Raw genomic sequence first — 25931 nt, forward strand, 5'->3', positions numbered from 1 at the left:
ATGAGGACGATCCACTTGGGGGCAACATCTGACCCTTGCCCCCACCACGCCTTCACCAAAGGACTCCCACCAATCAGCAAACCACTAACACCCATCTTCAATGCCTCCACCGGCTCGGACAAATCCCCGGACAGCTGGAAACATTCCACTGTTGACCTAGCCTTGCTTTCTAATTGAAGACCCATCTCCCTCCACCAATACCTGGAAAAGGTCTTAGAGAAACTATTCAATGTGCACTTCACTAAACACCTCAGCAACCACCAGCTCCTGGACGCCACACAATGCGGATTCAGGCCCAAACACAGTACAGAAACAGCACTCATCACTGCTACAGACATCATCCGCATGATCCTGGACTCACTCCGTAGTCACCAGCAAGATGGGCTATTTGAACATTTTCTACACCAGGATCACCAGATCACTCCTCAGGGAGCTTCACTGGCTCCGGATACACAAACGCAATCACTTAAAACTCCTCAATATCCATACTGAAAACACTACACAACTCATGCCCTACATTTCTCAACAGTTGCATCTCTTACATCACTCCTAATGTGTGTAATGACCTCCCACTCTACATCAGAGCCTCCCCCTCTCTTCTTGAATTTCACAAGAAGCTGAAGACCTGGCGTTTCAATTAAACAACCAGGCAGGGTTAGGCACAAATACCTGCTCAGCATCAGGATACCCTCGATGGGGATAGCACACTTTACAAATAAACATAGCGTTATATAACGTCAGTCGACAACAAATTGGGATGACCACGCAAGAGGCAATTTCTGACACACTTGAAATTAAATGTATTATTGCGTAATTAATAGAAACCATTGTAAAGCAACACAAACATATATTTCCTATGAATAAATAACTAACATCCAATAAAACACCATTGTTTAATAATAAGATCGTATGAAGTTTGAAAGACTTTATGGCTGTGGTATGATTGTTATATCACGTTGATGTGTAAAAACAGCAAAGTGTTTGTACTTTAACTTAACCCCTGGTGTTAACTTTTAACCCTGATACTACTGAGACTAATAATCATGCACTAGATATTTGGGGATTCGCTAATCGGTGACTGGAGGCTTACCGAGCACTCAGTTTGTGCGCAAAAGTGGAACTTTTCCATCACAATTTTCATGATCTTTAATAGGCCACTACTTTATTGCCTGAGGTACTAAAACTCTCACTTACAGCAATGGAGCATCTTTTGACTCCCCGATGCCGTACTGATGGTTTTAACAGTGAACTCTTTCTTGCCTGAAGATTGGGTACCAGCACAATATGGAAGTTCGGTTTTTCAGACTATAATCGAAAAACCTAGACCCCTAATGCAGTCTGTTTTTTCTTCATTGTTGCTGTATTTCGTGTTGCTGTAAACTCATCAAATCACAGCCGAGCATATTCTTTTTTTAACTTTAGTGGCAGTACCTCTGTAAAATATGTGTGAGAAGTTGGCCTGGTATATGCTGTCCACTAGTTAAAGTGGGCACCTTGCACCAGTCCTAACAACCCTTATTGATGATTAGGTTAAAGACAACCTTTATTGAAAGCTATCCTAGTGGTAGCTATGCAGAGCAGCCTTCAGGCTAAGTCTTGAAGGAATGTAAAGCAGCTTGGTTTACCAGATTTTAACCTCCTGAATGACCAAATGAAAGGAGAACCACACAAGGTACATATATATAAAATATATGTATTCATTACTAAACACTCTCTACTAACCTCTTTATGAGATTAGAGAACAAGGCACACAATATTAATACACTAGAACGACAGTGAATAGCACAATACACAGTGGGCCCCAGGGGGAGACCAAACCATAGATTAAGAAAGTGGTATAACAACCACGACTTGACTAGACACAGTGCCTAGAGCACGTAGAATTGTTGGGACCCCAAGGAACCACCCAAGGTAGTGACACAGGGGACCCACGGGGGACGAGTGCAGTGTGAGAACACAGCCGCGAGCTCTGTACAATCCTATGGGAAAGTCGCGGTTGGAATTTTAAAAATTAAGGACACTTAGGAGAGGACTCTGAGCAAACCCTTTCAAACTTAGAAGGTTCTATGGCCAGCACCCATGTGAGCACCGGAGTACTCGTGTTACCTAACCCAAGGAAGCCAGGTGCATAGGTGTCAAATGGTGTCAGGAATCTTCGTCGTTTTCAATGGCGTGATGCTGCACAGTGCTGCTGCCGTAAAGAGAAAAAGTGTCCGGTGTGATCCAAGCCTGGATCGGAGCTGAGAAGAACCTGAAAGCAGATGGGACAGAGTCTGTGTCACTTGCCAGTGACCAGGGGCTCGGTAGATGAATGCCCACCAACGTTGGATGTTTCTTGTGCGAAGAGGTGAAGCTTGACTCTGCAGCCACGTGGACCAGGAGACTTTGATGACCAAAGTCCGCAGGCAAGCTGTCCCACGAAGGTTGTCGAGTGCTGGGGAGTCAGTGTCCGGATTGGAGACCAACAAGCCTTGGCAACTGCCACCCACGCGGTCAGAGAAAAGATGCTTCGGTGTGGACCAGCAAAGTCCTGTGGACTAACAAAGCGATGGAGAGTCGGGGCACGTCTGGAGCAACCAGGAAAGCCCACTGAAAGTTAAAGTACCCGTCTCAGGGACCCACAGGTCGACAGACCAGGGATCGCGAAGGGACCTCGAGAGGAATCACAAATTACCAGCCCACGGAACACTCGTGGAGTGTAGACCAGTAATCTACAGTGGAATCACTGCTCGGGTTTGGGCTACAAGTAGCCCAAAGCACAGCCTCAGGGATCGCCAAAAAGCATATGCTGCTGCAAATGTGCACGGTGTCCAGGGGTACGGGTTGCACGGTCCCCACGAGGGCTGCGGGTCTCAGGTTTGCGGAGAGCGCTGCTCGGCCTCTGGGAAGCTTAGGAGCCCACCTCCTGTGTTGCAAAATCTTCGGAGTCCTTCAGGAGCTACGTAGATGCAAACCGGTCAGATGCGTCTTTGGTGCCTGCCTTGCAGGGGAGTAACTCCTTTATTCCAAGGGAGATTCTTCGGTCATCCAGCTTAGTGTAGATAGTTGAAGTACTTGGTTTCTGTAGCAGAGTTTCGTCCAGGTAAATCTAAAGTCCTGTAGCCAGGGGTTCCTACTTTATACCCAAGGAAGGGGTGGGACAAACCCTGGGGACCCACCTATGGGAGGGTCAGGACAGCGGGGTGGCTACACCCATGTCCTTAGTCCAGTTTGGCACCAGAGCAGGGGCTGATAGCCCCTGCAACCGGTTTGAGCTGGACTATGCACAGGGACACCAAATGTGCCCCCAGTGCAGACATCAACGCACTCTCAGAGTGCACCCACCCATCCCCAAAACACTAAAGCCTGTCTGGGAGGTGGTGACACCTCCCTGTGACAGGAAACCTATTGTCCAGCCGTCCCCTGCCCGAGTTTCATCCAGCAGCAGGAGGGCAGACTTGTGTCTGTGGCTGACAGCATCCATTTTGTGATGCCAGGGCTTGTAAAGCTGGTACCGGGTGTACCGGTGCGGTCATATTTCTCCCTCTAGTAGGGTGGAATCATACCTCCCACAACAGTTACTGGTATGGAGGTATGATTCCAAGGTTTTCGACACCAAACACAACATGTTTCCATGCAGCCGTTTTAAAGTTAGCATTTACAGCGAGGTTATAATGCACTTAAGAGTATATGGTTGGCTGCATCACAAACAACCCGGGAATAGAGGTTCTGAAGGCTGCAGACGGGCTCTGCTCATGCATGGGCACCCTCTCACATAAAACCCAGCACCCTGCCTTCAGGATTCACAAGGCCTGCCATAGTGACTGATAGGTTTATATGTGCAGTGATATGGATAGATATAGTGAACCTATATCTAAGTAAGGGGTGCATGCACCACCTTACACAGGCTGCTGTAGCAGACCTGTGGTGTCATTTTGAATGGTCTTCCAGGGGTGGCATAATACATGCTGCAGCCCCTGAGAGGCCTCTAGGGTAACTATGCCCTGGGTATATAGTATACCATATACTAGGGACTTATAAGGGTATCCCAGAATCCAAGCTGTGGTGTACCTAAAGTACATGCAATAAATTTAGAGAGAAAGCAGCTAGGCTGAGGTCCTGGACAGCAGGATCCCAGCCAGACTAAGTCAAAAACAGTGAAACATCAGCAAAAAGTGGGGGTAACTATAAGAAGCGGATCCTACTCTCCTACAATATGGCTGAAAGGTTCTGTTGCATTTTGAAGATGCATGCTATTTGGAAGATCCAGGAGGAAGCTAAGTACAGGAATGGGTGCTTTATTAAGTAACACGTCACAAGTGAGATAACTCCAGCAGGAGCTAGGATGTAACGAGCCCAGCACCAGGTATAGATAGATACTCCAACTTACAGGGACAAAATATTTACACGAATGAGATCACACATTCCACATAACTCACAACATTCAACACCATGCTAGAACAGAATACAGATCAGGCTAGAAAAGAAGACAGGATACCACACATCTCACCCCCTCACAAAGAAAAACTGAACAACAAATTACAATAACAAAATAATACAAGAAACACAACACATAACGGCCATCCTAAAAGAAAACAACTTAATTGACTTACAATATACAAATATTGCTGACAAAATAGAACATTATCAACCATGCACACAACATACAAGAACTAAGCTCAAAACTAAACACCACATTTTTTAGGTCGAGCCTAGCATTGCAGCGTGCATGCGCTGCTTGCTCTGCGAGGCATGCTGTAGTAGGGTATGTTGTGGAAGTGCTGTGGAAGCCCCGCCCACTCTCAGCCCATATTTGTAATTGGCTGGTGTCAATGTCCTAGATAAACGCTGGCTTCCTATTCATTATGAGGGTTGTTAGTCCCGCCTCGGTAACGCCCGGTCTCCATTTGTTACCGCCCTGTCTCCAATTGCTGCCGCCCCCCCATAAGGACTAGACCTTTTACTTCACTCCTAACACGGCATGCTTTATAATTGTGGGTGAGCACTATTTACTTTATTGACAATGGCGGCTGTCCTACTGCAGGCACAACGTGCTTTGGTGCCTTCTTTACTCCCCCCCTCTTGTTGTTCGTGCCTTCTCCCCCCTCCCGTTGTCCGTGCCTTCAAATAACCCCCGGCCATCACTCCCGTTGTCGTCATTTCTACCGTGCCTTCGCACTCATGTTGTCGGTGCTGACCCACCCCCCCACCACTTGTCCGTGATCACTACCATTTGCAAAGCAATAGGTCTCGAGTAAATGCAAGTCCTATCTCATTGCAAATGCTTGCTGGAAAACAGAGAGCTGCCCTTTCTGGCATCACGTTAATAATTTTACAAGTAGGCGTTCACCTCTTTGGTCGATATAAGAAAGCTTTGCTGCCGGAAAGGGTCAGCAGGGAACCCATGGACCATGCATCAGCCGTTCACGCCTCCCAGATGCCTCGCCCTGACAAGCTGCACACAGCATGCCCCGCTGGTCTGGGAAAGGAATGTGGGGTTTAGCTCTGTTAAGACCATCACAGACCTTTGTGGGCATCCGAGGGGCAGGTCGAAGGTGAGGTGAAACTGAGCTGCCCTCACCCCGCAGAGGAGATCACAAGTGCTGGACGGCCAAGGATCACACGGCTCGGAAAGCCTGCGTCCCCGACACCCCGCTCTACCAGAAGGGATTGGGGGTCTCATTAAGGCAGAACTGGCCTGTAGGTCCTAGAAGCAGCCCGCAAAAGCCATACACCCCCATCACAACTGGCCCCATCTCATGTGAGCCCTCTTCAACTGATCCTTGCTTTTTAGCCAATTGCATTTGGGAGTCTTGGATTGAAAGTATGAGCCTCGAACTCGAAGCCCAACATAGCACGTGATGTTGCCTGAAAGGAAAAAAAAAGACCAACTAAAGGAAAGTGTGGTGTCCGGGTGACCATCTCGGAGCTAAGCACTCCCAAAAGAGGCCAACGTAGGTCGAACGGCTGTTTCCTTCTAGAGTTGGCAAGGATTAAATGGGCCTGATTGTGGCCTAGTCAGGGAGCCGCTGACCTTCGAAACATTTAGCACAAAAAATAATGTAATTCTGTACTAATCACGTTATCTCTCTGTGCCTGAAATTATAAAGGCGTGCAATGTAAACATGTAAAGAAGCATTGGGAAAGCCAATAGGTCTCACCATTGAAAGGCGTTAGCTAACTTTTTGGCTTTGCTAATGTTTTTTAAATACAGTTTAGCACATTTGTTTTAAGTATTGTGCATATTCAAGTATAGGAGGTTGGTAAACAGACCATGTACGTAATAGTGAGTTGTGTTAGAATATATAAGAATAACGACAAACATCTGCAAACAATTTATGGACCAGTCGTAGCATACAATGGCAAGGAATATTTTATTCATTGATAAGTTTTAGGGTATATGAATCAACCTTCAAATGCATCTAACCAAATCTTGGCACACTGTATATTATATGTTTGAATGGCTTTGGAATATATTTAAACATCAGCTTTAACACACTACCAGAACAAAATTACAGTTCACATTGTTTGTCTTATGTATCATCCGCTTTGTTAAAACAATGGAAGTTTAGTGTGTGACTGGCCAAAGTGTCTCCCATGAGAATACTTTTTGCTCCCTTTCTTAGCCCCTAAACCGCTCTTAATCATCCAATACCGAATAACCAAAATAAAGAAGCATTGGCAAAGCCAACAGGTCTCGCCTTTGCCAATGTGTTTTAGCTGCACTCAGTTTATTTATTTTAATTTGATACCGAGTGCAGTGTCCACTTCTGGGACACCACGCTCTGTTTAATTTAAAAAAAAAAATAATAATTTTTTTAGAGTGAGTGCGGTGCCCGCTTCAGGGACACAGTGTTCCATTTGTCGTTTTTAGGTCGAGCCTAGCGAAGCGCGTATGTGCTGCTCTAGGAGAGGACCCCTTGGAATCACTCCAGACATTCTGAAAGCTTTCAGAAAGCTTGTGTGTGTGGTTGTCACATTCTATTGGCCTTTGCGTATGGCTTTCAAAAAATGAAGTAGAAACGACTCATAGACAGCAAGGCAGAGCCACAAATAGAATGATAAACAACAAAATGCCAATGCTAGTCTCTCTTGTGTACCTTATTTCAAGTAAATCACTAAGAAACAAAACAAAGTGACCAGTAGAGTTTTTTCTTTTTCAATTAATGAATAAATCAATATTTATTTGAACAACAAAATGAATTGATAACCTAATCAAAACATCCTTATACTCTTTTTACATATCACATACCTCCCATATTTCATTAATACACCATTTCTTGCATACTCACACTCATACGTTGAAACGCATTCCCTAATTGTATTCACACCCAGCAAACGAACTTGTACAACATTGATCTACAACCATACACCAAACATTCATGCACTCCCTCATCATATACAAAACTACTAATTATACAATGAGTAAAAGAACAATACTCAAAAACAACAAGACCTAAGGTGAATAAATTTCAAAATCAGTTATCCACAATTCTACAAATTTTAGAACATATACAAAACACTCAAAAGGTCTGAAATCCAACAGGTCAACTGACTTATTAGTAGTTTTGTATATGATGAGGGAGTGCATGAATGATTGGTGTATGGTTGTAGATCAATGTTGTACAAGTTTGTTTGCTGGGTGTGAATACAATTAGGGAATGCTTTTCAACGTATGAGTGTGACTATGCAAGAAATTGTGTATTAATGAAATATGGGAGGTATGTGATATGTAAAAAGAGTATAAGGATGTTTTGATTAGGTTATCAATTGGTTTTGTTGTTCAAATAAATACGTATTTATTCATTAATTGAAAAAGAAAAAAACTCTACTGGTCACTTGGTTTTGTTTCTTAGTGATTTACTTGAAATAAGGTACACAAGAGAGACTAGCATTGGCATTTTGTTGTTTATCTTTCAAAAAATGAAAGCAAGCAATTGGCCAAAGGCGGGTGCATGTCCCACCTCTTCTTAAAATATTCACTCCCATGGCCTTTTGCTCTCGGGAGCGAGCAGGCTAGCAGATGCATTCTTCCTGGGTCACATGCTTTCGCTTGTTATTTGCTAAAGCAATTTATTGCCTTTCCAGCCAGCTATAGCTTTCGTTGCATGTTTGGCTATTCCTGAATCCTGTATCAGGTTACTAATTGATGTTGATGTTAACGCGCCGCCCTGCTTTTCTTTGAAAAGCTTGTTCGGTTTTGTTTTTCATCCTGTTGACCTATCACTGCAATCGCAGTTTTACCCTCTTCTTTCAAACCTCACCCTACATGGTTAGACCACGATCCCTATCCACGCCGTGCTACAGCAGCCATGTCATGACCCCCACCGCCTTTTCATGCGCCAGCAGGGGGCGCTAGCTAGGATCTCTACGACCAGTATCTCCGCATTAATGCTCAATGCAGCCAATCGGAGAGCGCCACGGAGCAGTGTATTCTCTCAAAACTGTAATGCTGTCAGTGGTGGTGGGAAAGATGCACAGGGTTTATGTGGAAGTGAAGGGAGCAGGACCGAGGGACTTGTGCGCTTTGTACGAGGGAGTGGCGCGGTCCACCAGCCTGTTGCGAGGGCCGAGGGGCTGCTTCTGCTCAGCCGGACAGAGAGGAAAAGCCTGAAACACAGAAATGCCAGCAGGTTGCGTTTCCTCACCTCCATCAAATACATTTTGTTTTGCACTTTCATACAAGGCTATATATATATATATATATATATATATATATATATATATATATATTTATTTTTTTAATCACAAATATTTATTTTTAGTCACAGGCCAGTATATCAAGTGATTTGCACAAACTCACAGGAATTTGAGCCACATACTCAAACCGGAGTGCTAAATTCTGAGGTCGGAAGCTCTTGCAAGCTACCACAATTTATCACTGAACTTTATTCTCCAGCACGAGACACTGGTGAACCCACTATTTCTCACAGCGCCCTGTGGCCCCCGAGGGCCCCACAAACAGATGCCAGACAGTCTTGTTCCAGTACACAGACACTTAACACTTAGTGTTCACTTGTGAAGTGTTAACCGCTTTCGGGTGTGACTGGAAAAACTCCCCTGGGTGGATCAATGGTTCCTTAGCAGGAGGCCACTTAAAGACCTTCGCTGAAAAAGTAAAAACGTTTTTAACTGAATCAGGGATGCTCCTGATACAGAACCAAACAAGAGGCTCGACTGTGAATTATTAAAGTATCTTAGCATGGGGACTGGAGCGTGTGTGTGTGTGTGTGTGTGTGTGTGTAGGGGGGGCTACGATGGAAAAGGGGGGAGGTGGCTGCACGTGTGATTTTTGTCACCTTGGGTGCAACTGCTGGGTGCTGCTATAGAATTTTTCGTCCGTTTCTCTTTTTCTCTTTGCCCTGAATTCTGAGGTATGGCAGCGTTTGAGCCAGCGCCTTACCCCATTCACAAATAGATACGAGACTCAAAACTTCCTCCAAAACCAGTTCCCCTCCGGGAATTCAATGAAACCTGAAATTACATCCTCCGCTTCATCGATCCAGTCATTATCATTTTGTTTTTTTAGGTCTCGGCTAGCGAAGGCTGCGCTTGCGCAGTCTCGCTCGCGAGATTTAATGACTTGGAGAAGAGGGGCTTGAACCCGCCCCTCTTCTCCCCTGTTCTCCATTGGCTGGCCTCTTGAATGCTGGCCAGCCATTGGAGAAGAGGTCAGTCATTCCGATTAGGCCCTGTCCTTTTCGGATCGGGGGGCGTGTTTTTTGCAAAAAGTCTCATTCTCGAGAAAAGACAAACACGCCCCCGAATCCGAAAATGTTGCTGCCTTTCTCCGAGGCATTTCTGCTCTGCCTAGGAGAAAGGCGGTGGTGTCTTCCGGTGCCCTCGGCTTGTTTCTCTTTACTTGTTTTTCACTGTACGAGTGCTGCCTTGCCTAAAAAAAATATTATTACGACAGTTCGAAGGAACAGAGTGTTGACCTTTCGACCCCAAAGGAAGGGTGGGCCCATTGAAATGTTCTCAGACTCGATAATGAAGATGTAAACTCAACAAGTAATCTGTGCCTTTCGTGTCCTTATTCCACCCAAGGAACTCCTGCCTGGGTCCGAGTGCGCTGGGCTCACCATCTCTGGGGGCTCTCGGCACACCCACAGGCAGCACGCCATCAGAGTGGAGATGGGGTGCAAAAAAGGTAACAGGCTGCTCATGTCTGCACCCCGGATGTTGAAGCGCATCCCTGTGTTTGTCAGGAGGAGCGCCCCAACCAAACCTGGTGCAATTTAGGAGTGAGTTGAAGACAGCTCTTTAAGAAGCGCCGTATTTGAATTCGGTGATTTTGCCGCTACATTTTCCGCATACATGATGGATACTGAAACTGTAAATTTCCCTTGGGGCAGGCGCACCCGGTCGCTGTGAGCGCTTAGTGAGAAGGCGGTGCGTGCAGGGCGGAAGGTGGGGCGGAGGGGGGGGGGGGTTGGGAGCCCCACCTCCACACTGCACAAAAACCCGGCGTGGGTTCAGACCTGCGCCTTGAGGACGTGTGCCCGGCGCTACCCTCCGTGCCAGCTCTGTGCCCAGTGGTGTCGCCGCCCGTGAGACCCGCGGGATGGGGTAAAGAAAGGTACCGTAGAAACGCCGGGAGCAGGGCCGCTTTCATCCCTCGCTGCCACCCTGCCCTCCTCTGTGCCTGGCTGCAGCGGTCCACCTTTGCACTGCGCTTCATATCAGACGCACGCGCTCTCTGCCGAGGTCCTCTATCTGTGGTGCCCTCACGCGCCACCCTCCTCCCCCCACCCCCTCCCCCGCCCTCCACTGTTAGGACCGACTCCGACAGTTATCTTCATTTCAGTTTCGTTTCCCCACCTTTCATGTCATGCCATGCCGCCTTTTCTCTGTGAAGTGTCTTCCAGTCCGAAGGCGACTTCCAAGCGCTGTGGGCGAAGTGCAAACAAACAAGCATTTACAATGCAATGGTCTCGGCATTGGTAAAGTTAGAGCTATTGGCATTGCTCATGACATTATTTTTGTTTATGTTTTTGTTTTTAAAATATTTAAAGAAACGGGATTGTCATGAGCAATGCCAATAGCTCTAACTTTACCAATGCCGAGACCATTGCATTGTAAATGCTTGTTTTATGCTGAAGCTGCATCTCATCGGCAAAAAACAGTGAAAGTAAGCCGGTCAAGAAGGCTAGGCCTGTTGGCTTTGCCAATGCTTGTGCTTAGAGCTCCTGTCATTTCAAAAGGCCGCGCACCTCCCACCACTGTGCCGAAAATCTACCCCTCCGCAGCCCCACTGGAGGTTCGCATTCCTCAAAGGAGACCAGCCCGCTTAGTACAGCCCAAAGTTAGCAGCACAAGTGAGGGCTCAGAGGGCGAGCACCATGCTACAGGAAAATACAGGGAGTGTATGTGAATTTCACACTATGCTCCTTTTCGGGGCTAACATGGCTCTAGCTGTCGAGAATATGAAATGCACCCCACTTGCATCTTGCCCTGACACCGGAAACACGCTAACACAAATCATACAAACAACATACACAGAGACACTCAAACACACACACCCTCATGAATGCACACAAAACACACTCACAAACACACAAAAAGCACTTTCCACTTAGTGCACGAACACCAACGGCACAAGCAAGGTCCAATACACACAACATAGCACAGCAGATCCACACCACTTCAATGGCATGCACAAACACCCCGAAGAGATCCACACCCAGTACTCATCACGTGATCAACCGCATTCCACACTCACCCCTGCGCACACTCGGAAGCGCAATGTACAAACACGGCATTCTTATGTGAAACTCCGGAAAAGCACGCTTAGTACAATAGGCACCTCGCACATACACACAGAAAACCCATACATTGCGCAAACAAGACATTCACACAGTAGATGCACACAAATACCAAAAACAGAACACTCCCAGATTGATCAATACATCTTGCCTGTCACACAAGAGCCTCAGCACAGCATTTAGAAAATTCACACGATACACACACAAGATACAACACAACAGATGCACACATACGTGTATCATGCATATCTGATAGTGCACACTTGTTCAAAACATATGCACACGCCCTCGTAAGTCGAGTGACCCGGTGCCATCGAAAACGGGTGTTGTCCAGGCTCGCTCTTTCAGTAAATGTTGCGCACGGAATCCCCCAACCCCTTCTGGAGATGAGCCGTTCTCAGGCAGACGGGTGGCAGGTGCGCTCTGCCCTGGAGATCTCCCTATGAACAATGGGCCGGGAAGTGCAGACCGGAGCCTGGGCACCAACAGACAGTCTGACCACCAGCAGCCGGGCCTGGCACACCTTACCCCTTGAAGGCATCCGCGGTTCCTCTGTCATCTGTTCAAGTGCCGAAAGGCAGTGGCGTAGCATGGGTGCCTTGCCACCCTCATGCGAAAAAGGAGAGCCCCCCCCCAGACACCGCTGCCACCACCTGGTGTGGTAGTGAAAAAGCCACAATTGCCCATCACACCCCTGGGCCCTGGTGCCACTGCACCCGCTACACTATTGACAGCTACGCCCCTGTCAACCCCCTAGTTTGCCCCAAAAGCCATCAAGAGCAAGTGATGCATGGTGTTGTGCTTGGGGACACTGGTTGCCTCACCTACAACAGCACTACAACAACCACCTTGCGCTGAGGAAGGCTAACACAAGGGGGCATGAGAGCTGCCATTACCTTTTTACACCCGCAGCAACTGGAGCAGGCGGTGATAATTCTTTGATGTTTGTATTTAAAAGTATTAAAAAATGTAAATTAAAGGGAAGTTTTTCCTTTTCTTATTCATGCGGCATGTTTAGTTTTGGTATTTTACGGGTTTTTAGGTGGTCCTAGACTTAAATTCATGTTTGCCATATAAAAATATTTTTACTTCTGAGTAACTGCTTTTAAAGACATTTACGGGTATGAAATGTAGATATAGAATCTACAAAATTAGATAGGCTGGCAGACAGACACGACCTCGTTGAAGTTGTAGTAGAACAAAAAGGGAATTGTCAAACTTATCAAACAAGTGCACTTGATAAGGATGAACATTTAATGGGCCCCGTTTTAATATGAATTGTCAGTGCTGGTAAAGGAGTCGCATGGAGTAAACATTAACTCCCGAATGATGCATAAACTGGCATTTTTACCCAAAACGGTATTCTGAGCAATATGGTGTTACTTTTAGCCTGTAGTTCGTAGGTACACTTTTTGTATAAATTTCAGCATAAAGCTTGCCGGAAATTGTTAAGCACCTGTGGACATGAGTGCGCAAACACCGATTTGAAGTGAAATCTTTAAATCCAGAGCAAAAAACGTTGAATGCTGGGTACTTATTTTACATTGACAAGACACTTTGCAACGTATTACTTATAGAGTCCTCATATTCAGCAAAAATAATAACACCTCACAAAGGTGAGACCTATTGGCTATGCCAATGCTTGTTTTATAACTTTAAAACTGAGCGCGGCGCCAGCTTCAAGGACACGGCGCTCAGTCTAAATGTAAAAAAAAGTAAAAAAAGAACGTGCGTGGTGTCCCTGAAGCGGCACCGCGCTTAGTTTTAAGTTAAGGAAGCATTTGCAATGTAATGCATTTATGCGAGTGTAAGCTATTGTCATTGTTTTTTAATGGTGACGGGTATTGTACGTTGACCAGGAAAGAAATATGTGAAATATGTGGAAAGCTGAACACCAGTTTCATTATTCTTTTCAAATCGGATATTTGCTCTCTAATCGTAGGCAGTTTCTCAAATGACAATAAAGACTCGACAATAGTTCATTTTGATGGTGATGAATAAGAACCGGTCAGTCCTACTTCAGTTTTGATAGTCTGGGTACTGTGCGTTTTATTTTATGTTTTTTGCTTAATTCCAATTACAAGAACTTGAGGTCCAGAACGCTGATTGTATATTCGGTAATGATACACGTGGCATCTGTTTGCGTTGAGAAAGCACTGCACACCAGAAGAGGTGAGCACACACAGTGCCGCACGTAAATTCAAACATCAGCAGAAGTAAGTTGCGCACATTCTGCAACGACACTGATGTTTGTTTTTCCAGTAGGTCATGTACAACTAGCCAGGCTCCAAAAACACAAAGTGACCGCAAAATCCATGGGTGGAAGAACTTCAGTAAGTGCTTATAAACAAGCACGTTTAAAGCTACACTGTGCTTTCTTTGAATATTTATTATACAGTTCGCATTTTGTAATTACATAACAACGCACATTTGTTTCAGTTTATAGCTCCCGTCACTGTACAGCCGTACCACAAGCGCCCAGCAGTACAGTGCTGCTCACCTTCACTGCCAGGGACCGAACCCTCACACTGATAACGTCACACATTCCGCATGACTCAGCATTCCACATAGGCCTGGGCGGTAAATTCCGTTCCGCTCGCGGAATTTGCGGAATTTGTGCAATTTCGCGTTCCGGGTAGATCGCGAAATTGCACAAAAAGCTGCGTTCCGCGATTTCGCGAAATTTATTGCTTGTTCATGTTCCCCAAATGCGTGTTCGCGAGATATTTCCCCTGAGCACGCAGACAGCGATTGCGAACAGGAAAGAAGCATCGCGAACAAGCAATTCCGCGTGCTCGTGGAATTTCTGCGTGTTCGCAGAGATTTTTTACCGTTTCGCGGAGATTTGCGTAACGCGATTACACAAATTCCACCCACCAGGCAAGAAAAGAAACAGGAATCCATCAGTTCCCTTTAACAGACTATTGCATAAGGAGGCTTGACCGAAAGTCCAAATATGTGTATAGAGGGGCATTTTTATTAAGATTTTTTGGGAGACCATGAGACGGGCTCCAGGAATGACTTACTACATACCGTTTAGATACATAGACAAAATATTGTTGAAAACGTTCGGGTCTCGGAAGAGTACATACGAGCTTCCATGGTTTTTCACAAAACAACAGCACACTGGAACAATGTGACTACATAAGCATGCAGCACCATGAAAAAGGTGATTCAATGTGCAGTGTCATATGGAAGGAACGACCTGAAAAGCAGGTCTGGCTGTAACATGGTATATTAGTGATGCATGCCGTGCTAGACGTAGGGACTCAAAATAAAACACATTTCTGCCTGAATACAAGCCTGGCACACAATATTTAACAAAAAAAGGAGTCTCAACAACTATGCTAACCCTACACAAGCAAAAATGTTCATAATGTAATGTTAGAGCATAGTAAACCCTATTGATTGGTCCCATACAGCAGACAGATAACAAGGACCAAAGACACAAAAGCTTTAGGGTTTGAGACTGAACAGACCAGAAGAATATTAAGGTACTGATGTTCTGTTAGCAGAATTGCAGGTGCGCAGACTTGGAGATAAGGTTATTTATTGTGACCCCATGCTCACAAACACAAAGGCCAACTTGGAGACATTTGAACCAGAACAGAAGACAGACGTTGCATTCTTTAATGTTGTAAGGATGCACTGACAAATGAATGGAGATTTAATATTATCACTTGTGCTATGGAGTAGGATCCCTCCAGAAGTGCTCTTTAGAGCCACTGCCAACAGTTAGACACTTAGTTCTATGTGTCTCAAAAGATGCAAGGCTTTATTGGGTAGTATTTCTATTGACATTTTTCTTCTTTGAACATGTAAATACAAGTCGCATGAGAATCATACAAGCATAAATATGACAATGTAGAATTAGTTCAAGGAATATCTAATGAACTGTGGGGGCGTGGCTTGCCGTGCTGCGGAATGGCCGCTCAGTGAGCGAGATCCACCGATCGAGACATAATCCTTCCTCGATCCGAACAGTTACAAGAGACGAAAATCTGCATACATCGCTTCCTTGGAAGCGGCAAACCTGCGGCACCAAGCGGTGTGTTTTTCAGTCGCCGGCGCTGCTTAATCGCCAAGTTATGAGCCCCGGAGCGTTGTGAGCAGTTGCGAGGGAGGAGATGGAGGAGATGGAGGAGGCAGGATGCGGCAGACTCTACTCGAATCCGAGGCTCCGCTGAAGGCCTGTGCTGAGCTGTGCGCAGTCGCTGATGCGCTTTAGTGTGGATCGGAGGGAGAACAGGAGCGGACATGTCGACACTGAAGCAGCCTCGTGAGTACCATTACAGACGCCGGCCAGTACTCGAAGTGCGGGCCGAAATTCCCCCTGCTGGATGACGCCATTTTGGATGCGGGGGCTGGGAGTCCGTCTGGACCGCCACAGTGGTGTTAGCTGCTAATCCTTGCTGTAAAGACGTGCCGCTGCGGCGGGAGTGGAACGCTGTGCCCATTTGTGGCCGTTTGGACGGGGAGCGCGTTCTTGAAGGAGGGTGCTGTCCCATCTGCCCTACATGTGCATTCAATTCAGGAGACCAGACAGGAAACCGGGGCACGTTGCAGATCCTGAGCCCCTGATGCACTGTAATGATTTGGACTGCGGTGGTTGGCAGACTTATCCCCAGATGTCACGATTGATCGCAAGGCGTGTTTGACCTCCTAATATATCAGCAGTGGCCAGAGAGGAGAGGCTGCCCAGCCGTGCAGTGAGGCGTACTGTGGAGGCGATGTTTATTAGTTCTGCTTGCTACCTGCCTTGAGTTGCTGATTTTCTTACCTTTTGCTGTACTGTGCTGTGAGGACTGATTCCACATCCTCTGCCTACGCCCGAGCAAATCGACCAGGTGGGTGCTGGTGCTAAACAGGAGACTGCCATATAAAAGTCACTTGCGGGCGTGTGGCACGAGGCCGCGTGCTGTGCGTGGGGGGACGAGGCGCAATAGGCAGGGAAGACACCACCAGTCCCCTGGGTAGCTGTTGAGGCGCACTGACTGCGAGCTAAGCATGGGCAAGCAGGATGACAAACAGCCGAAAATCAGTTTTGATCAACGACGTACGACTAGGCAGACGGAGTCAGACTCAGAATCAGTTACTGGTGGGTCAACGGAAGGGCCGTTAGGTGATCAGGGAGAGGACATTCGCACGCTTATGCTCGAAATGCGCTCCAGCCTCCGCACCATTGATGCTAAATTGGACACGTTAACGGCCCAAATGAAGTCTGTGGAAACCCAGGTTGGGGTTCATGAACATAGATTGGACGTGCTTGAAAATAAGCAGCATGACTTTCATGAGTTTCAGGTGGAAACTAAAGATCAAATATCGCAAATGGATAAGCTCTTGGGTGTGATCCGTGCCAAGAATGATGATTTAGAGGCGCGAACCCGCTGCAACAATCTACGCATCACGGGAGTTCCGGAGACGACTGCGATCACCAAAATATAGGTGTATGCAGCAGATCTGTTGCGAGACCTGTTTGCTACGCACCTGTCACCGATCGTTGCGGTGGAACGGGCCCATCGTGCTTTAGGCCCCAGACCTCCGGTTGGAGCTCCTCCACGGCCACTATTGGCAAGAATATTGAACTATCAAGACCGTGATGTGGTACTGCGTCCGGCACGTACAATGGGGAAAATAATGCATATGGGGAACCAGATCGCCTTTTATCCAGACTTCACCCTGGCGGTGCAAGCAGCCAGGCAGGAATTTCTGCCGGCGAAGCGTATCCTGTTGCAGGCACGGATCCCCTATTCATTGCTCTATCCCGCTAAACTCAAAGTATCTCATGATGGCTCTGCCCACTTCTTTACGGATGCCAAATCCGCTCTGAAATTTGCGAAACATGTGGGTGGTAGGCGGTCAAAGAACAGTCCTAGAACAGACGATACAACTGAACACCAGCTAAGTGATAATGACTGAGTAGCAGGCGATTGTACCGTTTTGCTATTCCTCTGCATAACGTACATAATACTTCTTGCATAACATTTTGGGTTTGGGTGGGAAAGAATATTTGTGGACCGGTGACAATTCATTATTCTGTTCCTTTGCATTGACAACTTTGGATGATCGTTTGATTGGGATTGTGACTAGGGGCATTCCTTACATGTGGATACGTACTGGAAGTGTACGAGGTCATACTTTGCCTTGGGGAACTATTGCCTCATTTTACTTAAATAGTTGGTTTGATTGCTGTGGCTGTGGGGGTGGGATGTATGCTTGTAACCGTAAGATATGAGATGGGGGCTGACACGAGCAAACTGTGATGTACTTGATAAAGCACGATATGGTATTGCAGTATTGGTTGAAAATGGAAATGTTAATAAAAAGAGTTAAAAAAAAAGAAAAAAAAAAAAAGATGTGAGATGGAGACACGTATCTTTATGTAGTAGCCGCACACTTATTGTTTTGTCCTGTTGCAGGATTTTCTCCTTGCAGTTTCTTGGCCACCCTGCTACGGTAGGGGAGTAGGCCGGTGATCTTTCGTCCCCATGGGACTTTTCCTGTCACTATGTTGGTTCATGTTCTATTGGGGGGGGGAAACTTTTCAACCTGTTTGTGGGGTTTGTGTGGGCAGGGGGGGGGGGTGGAGGGAGGGTAGGGAAAGTTCTTAATTGTTTTGTTGGTGTATTGCCATGCCACTGGAGGGAGTGCATAGGAAGGCTTCAGATCATCGTGTTGCGTGTGAGGCGCAGTGGTGACGTACAAACGACCCTCAAATACACCACCAGACCAAAGTAAACTGTTTGACATGGAGCATAAGGGGGCTAAATGAGTCGGAAAACCCGGTTGGTACATGCATACCTAACAAGATACAATATAGATTTATGCATGCTACAGGAAACTCACTTACATGCCCAGACATCTTCGAAAATTAAACATAAGAGATGGGGATCCACATACACGTCGGTATATTCAAACTACTCCCGCGTGGTGGAGGTGTTGGTTAGGTGTAGCCTTGACTGGAGAGAGAGGGAGGTGTACACGGATCCTGAAGGACGGTTTATTATTTTGCTGGGTACACTGGGAGGTATTTTATTAACTTTGGTAGCTGTGTATGGACCTAATACAGACTCCCCTGGTTTCTTTCAGGATATATGGGCCAAAGTTAAAGAAACTGGATGTACCACAATTATATGGGGAGGGCACTTAAATGCCATTTTATGTGATGACTTGGATAGACAGGGCGCGTCGAGGACACACCACCCCGCAGCCGGTAAAGTCCTGAATGCTTTATTAGAGGACAGAGACATGGTGGATGTTTGGCGCCTACGTAATCCGTTAACGAGGAAAGGTACTTGCTTTTCAGAACATCATACAGCCTGGTGCCGAGTGGATTATTGGTTGACGACGAGAGACGTGGACAGCTGGGTGGTGGGGGTGCAGCACCTACCGAAAACGCCATCGGATCACTCCCCCTGCCGCTTGACGATTTCACTTCCCAACACCACACAGCGGGCATTTTCTTGGAGGCTACCCCCACACGCGCTGCTAGATGAGTTATTTAAGGAGGAAATATGTACTGATATAACGGACTATTTTACACTCAATACGGGGTCTGTCGATACTGCAGCCTCGTTATGGGAGGCATTTAAAGTGGTAATCAGGGGACAGTGTATTTCCAGACAAGCGGGTGTCCTTAAGGCCATTAGACTCACCTTATGCAATATCGAGGCTCAAATAAGAGATCTAGAGACGCGAATATATTCTGAAGGCGAGCCTGCTTTAATGGCTGAGTTGAAAACCACATTGTTAGAGTATGATGAGGAGGCGCAGAGGGAGGTGAAGTTTCTTGGAAACTATACGGAAGCGAGCAGATATGGAGAGGGTGACAGATCGGGACGGATGCTTGCAGGAATGCTTCGGGCCCCACGGTCCACTGCTTACATTCCCAAACTCATTGACAAGGAGGGTGGCATTATTAGGGGTCCGTTGGCCATACTTAATGAATTCTCGTCCTTCTACGCCCACTTATATATGGCTACACAGACAATGTCCGGAGGGCATGAGGGATTTTCTAGATTCCATGGCATTGGTTTGGTTTAATGACCGACACAGGGAGTATATGCACCTACCATTCAAGGTGGAAGACGTAGCTCAAGTAATCAAAAGCTTGCCATTAGATAAGGCCCCTAGGTCGGACAACCACCTTTTATAAAACCTACGTGGAGGAGCTGGCGGTATATGAAGAAGCCCACAAAACAGCTATACTACCACAAACTATGCGGGAAGCTCTTATTATTACCTTGTTAAAACCGGGAAAATTGGAAATTGATGTAGACTCATACAGACCATTGTCACTTATCAATGTAGATGTTAAAATATTGGCGGAATTAATAGCGAATAGGCTGCAACCCATGCTCCCACTCATAGCCCTACCAGATCAATCGAGATTCATACCCGGGAGGTCTACCTCTCATAACCTCAGAACAGTCGTTTAGGTCCTACATTATTTACATCCTGATGTACAGGCGGCGGCGTTTTTTTAGACGCAACAAAGGCCTTTGATTCGCTTGAATGGCCCTATCTGTTCAGAATTTGGGAACGGATGGGATTTGGCGCCCTTTTTGTTAGATGGAACAGGCTGCTATATACTGAGCCGATGGCTAGGGTACGAGTAAATGGCCTTGTATCTGTCCCGTTTCAGATTACGCGGGGCACGCGGCAGGGGTGCCCGCTGTCCGCCCTCTTGTTTGCCATTGCGATGGAGCCTTTGGCTGCACGTATTAGACAACACCACACGGACAAGGGTATAGGCTTTAGTGCTCGGAATCTTTTGATATCACTCTATGCAGATGATGTCACTTTGTACATTCCGAACCCTGCGCAAAATCTAGACACAGTATTAAGAGAATTCATCAAATTTGATGGGCTTTCAGGCATATCTATAAATTGGGCCAAATCAGTGATATTCCCCCTAACTGATAACGCGAAGGGGGAGGTTTCGGCATTCCCGTTACAATGGGAAGAAGATAAAGTGAAATATTTGGGAATCTGGATCCGCCGGGATATACAAGAAGTGTGGAACTTAAATTACGGTAAAGCCATTAATTGGTTGGAGGAAAAGGTGGTTCTGTGGGCTAAACTTCAGTTGTCCCTAGCAGGACAACTTGCGTTGATGGATGATTGTTCTGCCTAAATTCCTATATCTTTTTGTGAATCTGCCAAGCATACTTACCCAATATTTTTTCAGAATATTGCGCTCACTGTTAATATTTTTGGCGTGGGCGGGTGGCCAAGCCCGGGTGTTGTCCTTGCCGATTAAGCAGGGTGGCTTGGGCGCACCTGATATGACGTTATATGCATTCTGCGCAAAGGCACAATTCCTGCACTATTCCAACCCCCTTTCAACCGCACGTGGCTGTGGAGACGGATGCGGTGGCGCCAGTTCCTCTTCATGTGGCGGTGTACCAGACCTATAAACGGCCTACGGAGGACATTGACACCTCTGAAACTCTAAGATGGGCTTGGGATGGGTTACGTAGGCGTGCGGGAGCAGAGATACTATATGCGCCTTCCATCCCACTAGCACAGAACCCTATGACATCAGAGATGAGATAAACAACAAGGTAGCACAGACTACGTCACTTCATACTTTTGCAGATCTTTACCCGGGGGGGGGGATGTTTAGAGGGCCTCCGACAGGTGAGGAGGGTCAGAAGGTGTCCTTCGGTGGGACATTCTTATATCACAAACTTCGGGCTGCCTGTCGTAAATTGCACGCCGAATTCCCATCCCAACCATCCCCATTGAATGCTTTGGAAAATCGACTGCGTACACCATCACCACGTAGACTTATCACTAAACTTTACACACATATGCAGGCTGATGCCCCCGTGACGGCCTCCAGTGCATGGTATAAGTGGAAGATTGAGCTAATGCCCCCTCTGACTGACGACCAGTGGACGTACTGTTGTCCTCAAATGACTGAGTTATCTCCCAGTTGCAAGCTTCGCCTTATCCACTTCAAATTCTTACATAGATACAACAGAACACCCATTAGCTTACATCGCATGGCGCTCAGAGAAGATGAATGTTGCTGGCTCTGCGGTGTGGCCTCTGCCTCTTTTCTCGATATGGCTTGGGAGTGTCCGGACATTGCTGATTACTGGTCCCAAATTTTTGAGTCTATAAATCAGATCCTGAGCCTGACATTATCCCCATCCCCATTATTGGGATTGTTGGGATATGCCAGAGACACGCACGTAAAAAAACGCAAATTGCATGCGCTATTGTTACTATTCGCCAAATGACAAATAGCTATATACTGGAGGAGAAGCAGGAAACCCAGGATTCTGGAATGGATTAGGGCGGTTACGTATGGCCAAATCCAGCTGGCCACGTTCTGGGAACTTATGCCACCCAATTCCAGACCCCGAGAGATATGGGCACCATTTATTACCTGGGTTCAGGAGAGGACAAGTGGACCCTGAGATGAGGTGGCAAATGAAACTAGCACTGGGACTGTCTGATTCATCAACTGTGGAGATTTAATGTGTATTTCGATTGGATACTATGGGAGAATTGATGCGAGATTAGGTTGGGTATCACGGGAGGGGCATTGTATACCACTGTCGGATTTAGCATTATTAGATCTTAATGTTTACTTTTAATTAAATCCTGGCTTTGTGTTTGTGGGAACGCTGCTGTGTTCGATACATGATGATATAGAAGGCCGTTATGCTTTTCTGTAATGTCGTGCAATTGGCAACTATACACCCATTTAGTTTGTTGTTGTATATGATATGAGCTGTATTGATCTTGAAAAACCAATAAATAAATAAAAAAAGGAATATCTAATAAACTTCACGATGTAACATACATATTGAATCAAGCTAGTAAAATATACAGAGCACATATTATCTCCAGGCATCTAATGCTTCCAAACCATGAAGATGCTGAGGAAGATTTCCAAATGGCTCCCAATCAGCACCCAGAAAACCATCACGTATGCCCTGGTCACAAGCAAACAGGACTACGGGAACCCCCTCTATGCTGAGATCACCAAAAAACTCACCAGAAGATGCAGACCATTAGGAGCTCGGCAGCCAACCTCACTCTCAACCTCCACTGCTACACTCGCATCACGCCAACCTTGAAGTAGCTTCACTGGCTCCTCATACACAAACTAACACAATTCAGACTCCTCATCCACATGTTCAAGGCACCGCCCACTGGTCCATACCTTAACAATTGCATTTGCTTTCACAAACCTTCCAGATAACTCCGCTTCTCCATTTGACAAATCCCACGCATATGAAAAACCAGATCCAGAGGTTGAGCCTTCTCCTACACTGTACTAAAGTGTGGAGCGACCTTCCACAACACATAGGAGGCTCCTCCTAACTTCTTAAATTCTGCAAGAAACTGTCTTCAGTTTTCGAGTAGCCCCGCTAGGCCCTAGGTTTGGCTAGACTCACACCATCTCCCGTGTGATATTGCGCGCTACAAATTTGCATAGCATAAAAAGCTTTGCATTTCTTATAGCCACCATCACTTCTCAAATCGTTCCCTCCACCCATTCCTTACGACGGTGGGATTGCCTTTGTTCTAGGAATTCGCCTCTAGATCACCCTCAATGACCTTCTATGCCTACGGTTCCCATTTCTTTCAGATTTTTTTTTAAGGACTGACCTTACTGCTATTTAAGGAGGCTTCAAGAAATACATCTTTTTTTTTAAAATAGTAGACAACCATCGACAGCAGAGACAGACATTTCAATTGCATGCAGTACTATTTAAAATTACATTTAATCACGAATGTAGGCATTTTTTGGCCTGATCGAATACATCCCTCAGAAAATACACAAGATCTCAATTTGAGAATGGCGTTACCTTGCTTTAGTTTTCCTATCGAGGTAACCAAGTAAGTGGGAATTAAATATTTGCAGGCGGCAAACCTTTTCTCACTCTAATTCTTTGAAGTCATGGACATTTCCTCAGTTCCCTTACAATCAAAGCTTCAACATTCATCAGAGAAGTTGAGGTTTGAGATTGTTGGCAGGCGTTACAAGCCATTGGAGGGGTTTCCACTCCTATCTGAAACCTTGCCCCCTTTTGAGGGTGTTCACTTCGAGGTCAGGGCTGCTGAGCTTTCTTTGAGATAAAGCACATAGCGATTTGCATGCTATTTAATAAGGAGAGAGTACCTCTGCAAGAGATGCATCCACCTTTGAAGGCACTTTCAGATCCAGCCAAGGCTGGTAGTTCTCCAGCAGCAACGTAGGCCTACAGTGTGCAAGAGAATAGAATGATAGTAAATAACGCTGGTACAAAACAGATTCCAGGAGTACTTCAACAATGGCTAATACTTGCCTGTGCCTTTTGCATTTGTTGTTTCCACACACTGCGCAGCTGTGGCCTTGGGGAAATAATTCTTGTATTTCGAGTTGCTGAAAAAGGGAAAATGTACAATGTTGATAGAGGCAGAGAGCGTACAACTTTAACAGACGCACAGGACAAAATAAACAGATCCGTGAGGGTAACTCCTGCTGACACAGGAAGGCTTTGAGAGAAGGGCAGGGGCAGAATCAAACCATAGCGGGAGAAGGGAGGAGAAACAACGAATAAAAGGATGGATAGAGAGATAGAGACTTGCAAAGAAGACAGCTGTGCTAGTTTGAGCATTTTATTTTGTCACAGCTACTTTTGGTTCTCAGTTCAGCTATGACTGTTGCAAACACAGGGGTCTTTGGTGTGACAGGTGAGGGATAACACATGTGGAAAGACGGTCTATGGTCTCAGCCAGTGGGAACAAACCAAAACATTATGAAGGTAGATTTCATAACATTTTACTAGTGCATGTAAAGAAGGCTGAGTGAACATGTCTGCAGCAAGTCATTAAAGACACATGGACCCTCACTTGATCCCTACTGTGCCATGGGAGCAAGACTACGTGTTTTATCAACAGCAACATGACCTATTTAGGTAAGCCAATGGAAAAAAAACATTGATGCAACTAATTAAGATTGTAAATATCAAGACTTTTAGCTTCCAGAGAGGAAACTCCAACCTCCATAACTGGACAGGATAATCCAGATATGGCGTCACAAGTGATGTGTACAGAGACAACACAATTGTATTTAAAAATGTGGTGTGATATTAGTGTACATCAACTGACAAATTATAGTGTAAATTAAGGAAAGCAGCCAATTGAATGATTAACACTACCTCTCCTACTCTCAATTAGTGTGCAAAGCAATGTGTCTTGGGGTGGCTGCATGTACCAGCCAGAACTGAATCACTCCTGATAAGGTCAGTCCTGTTTGTCACAGAACGTCAGTGATGAGCCAGGGTGACTGATTAAATCTAAGATGTCCATCAACACTCTAATGTCTCTGATACAAAGTAGCAACAAAAGAACCAAAGGTATGTGGTGCTTTTTCCCCCCAGGGAAGTTTGCTATTCAAACCTGACTGATTTGTTCACTGTGACTACTGTAAGAATAGGCCGGGGTCAAATTTCTTCTATGCTATCGTAATCTCATGTAATTTCTGCCATTTGTTTAATCTCGCATAGTTTCGCATATTTGATGGGCATTTCTCGTAATTTCTGCAAAGGAAACTGCAAATTTCATCCAGGCCTACATAAGACCAGAAGGCCTTCCTGACCAATCTGTGATGACTTAAATCACATTGGGCCCCTAGGATCTTATTGGCTCTGTTAAAGTGTCCTCAACTGAAGTGTGTTCATGGTAACAGAGCTATCAGTATGCCTAGACCCAAGGTATGGACTGGTCTTCGGACTGGACGCTGACACATTGGATAATAGTAAATTTAGTAGAAGCATGAAGGCACACTTCTTTTATTAGTCTTTTCTGTTGTTCTTACGAACTCTTTTGTGTGTGTTACACAAGAAGCAGCTAGCAGCTTCTCTTAGCCTAGGGCGCAATGATTCCCAAGGATGAGAGGCGCTTCACAAGTGAGTTAATGAATAAATAAGTAAGACAAAATGACCAGTCTCATCTTGTACTTCACTAGCTTACTGAACAGTTTTGCAATTTAAAATATCCTACAGATTAGAAGAGAACAAAGTAAATTACAATTTTGCTCAGTTATTCAAGCTTTTTTCCAAACAACATGACAATGAAAACACGATAAGCAACAAATCCATATTTCTGTTCACAAGAAAGGCTAAATACAAAGACTTCATAGAGATAATTATAGCAGGCCAATGGCAAGGCAATAAGGCT

At 45.8% G+C, this 25931-nt stretch overlaps 1 protein-coding gene across 5 annotated transcripts in view; it reads right to left on the reverse strand.

Moving 5' to 3' along the window:
• Positions 1-25931, reverse strand: part of SNX14 (sorting nexin 14) — a 609680-nt gene that overhangs the window by 519594 nt on the left and 64155 nt on the right. For all 5 annotated transcript variants that reach the window (XM_085611049.1, XM_085611048.1, XM_085611046.1 and 2 more), the window contains exons 3-4: positions 24056-24132; positions 23890-23968 (exon numbers count right to left, since the gene is read on the reverse strand). In XM_085611049.1, coding sequence (XP_085467175.1) covers positions 23890-23968; positions 24056-24132 — 156 coding nt within the window. The remainder of the gene's footprint in view (positions 1-23889; positions 23969-24055; positions 24133-25931) is intronic.

The sequence above is a fragment of the Triturus cristatus genome, chromosome 6, assembly GCF_964204655.1.
Source record: "Triturus cristatus chromosome 6, aTriCri1.1, whole genome shotgun sequence".
NCBI lineage: Eukaryota > Metazoa > Chordata > Amphibia > Caudata > Salamandridae > Triturus > Triturus cristatus.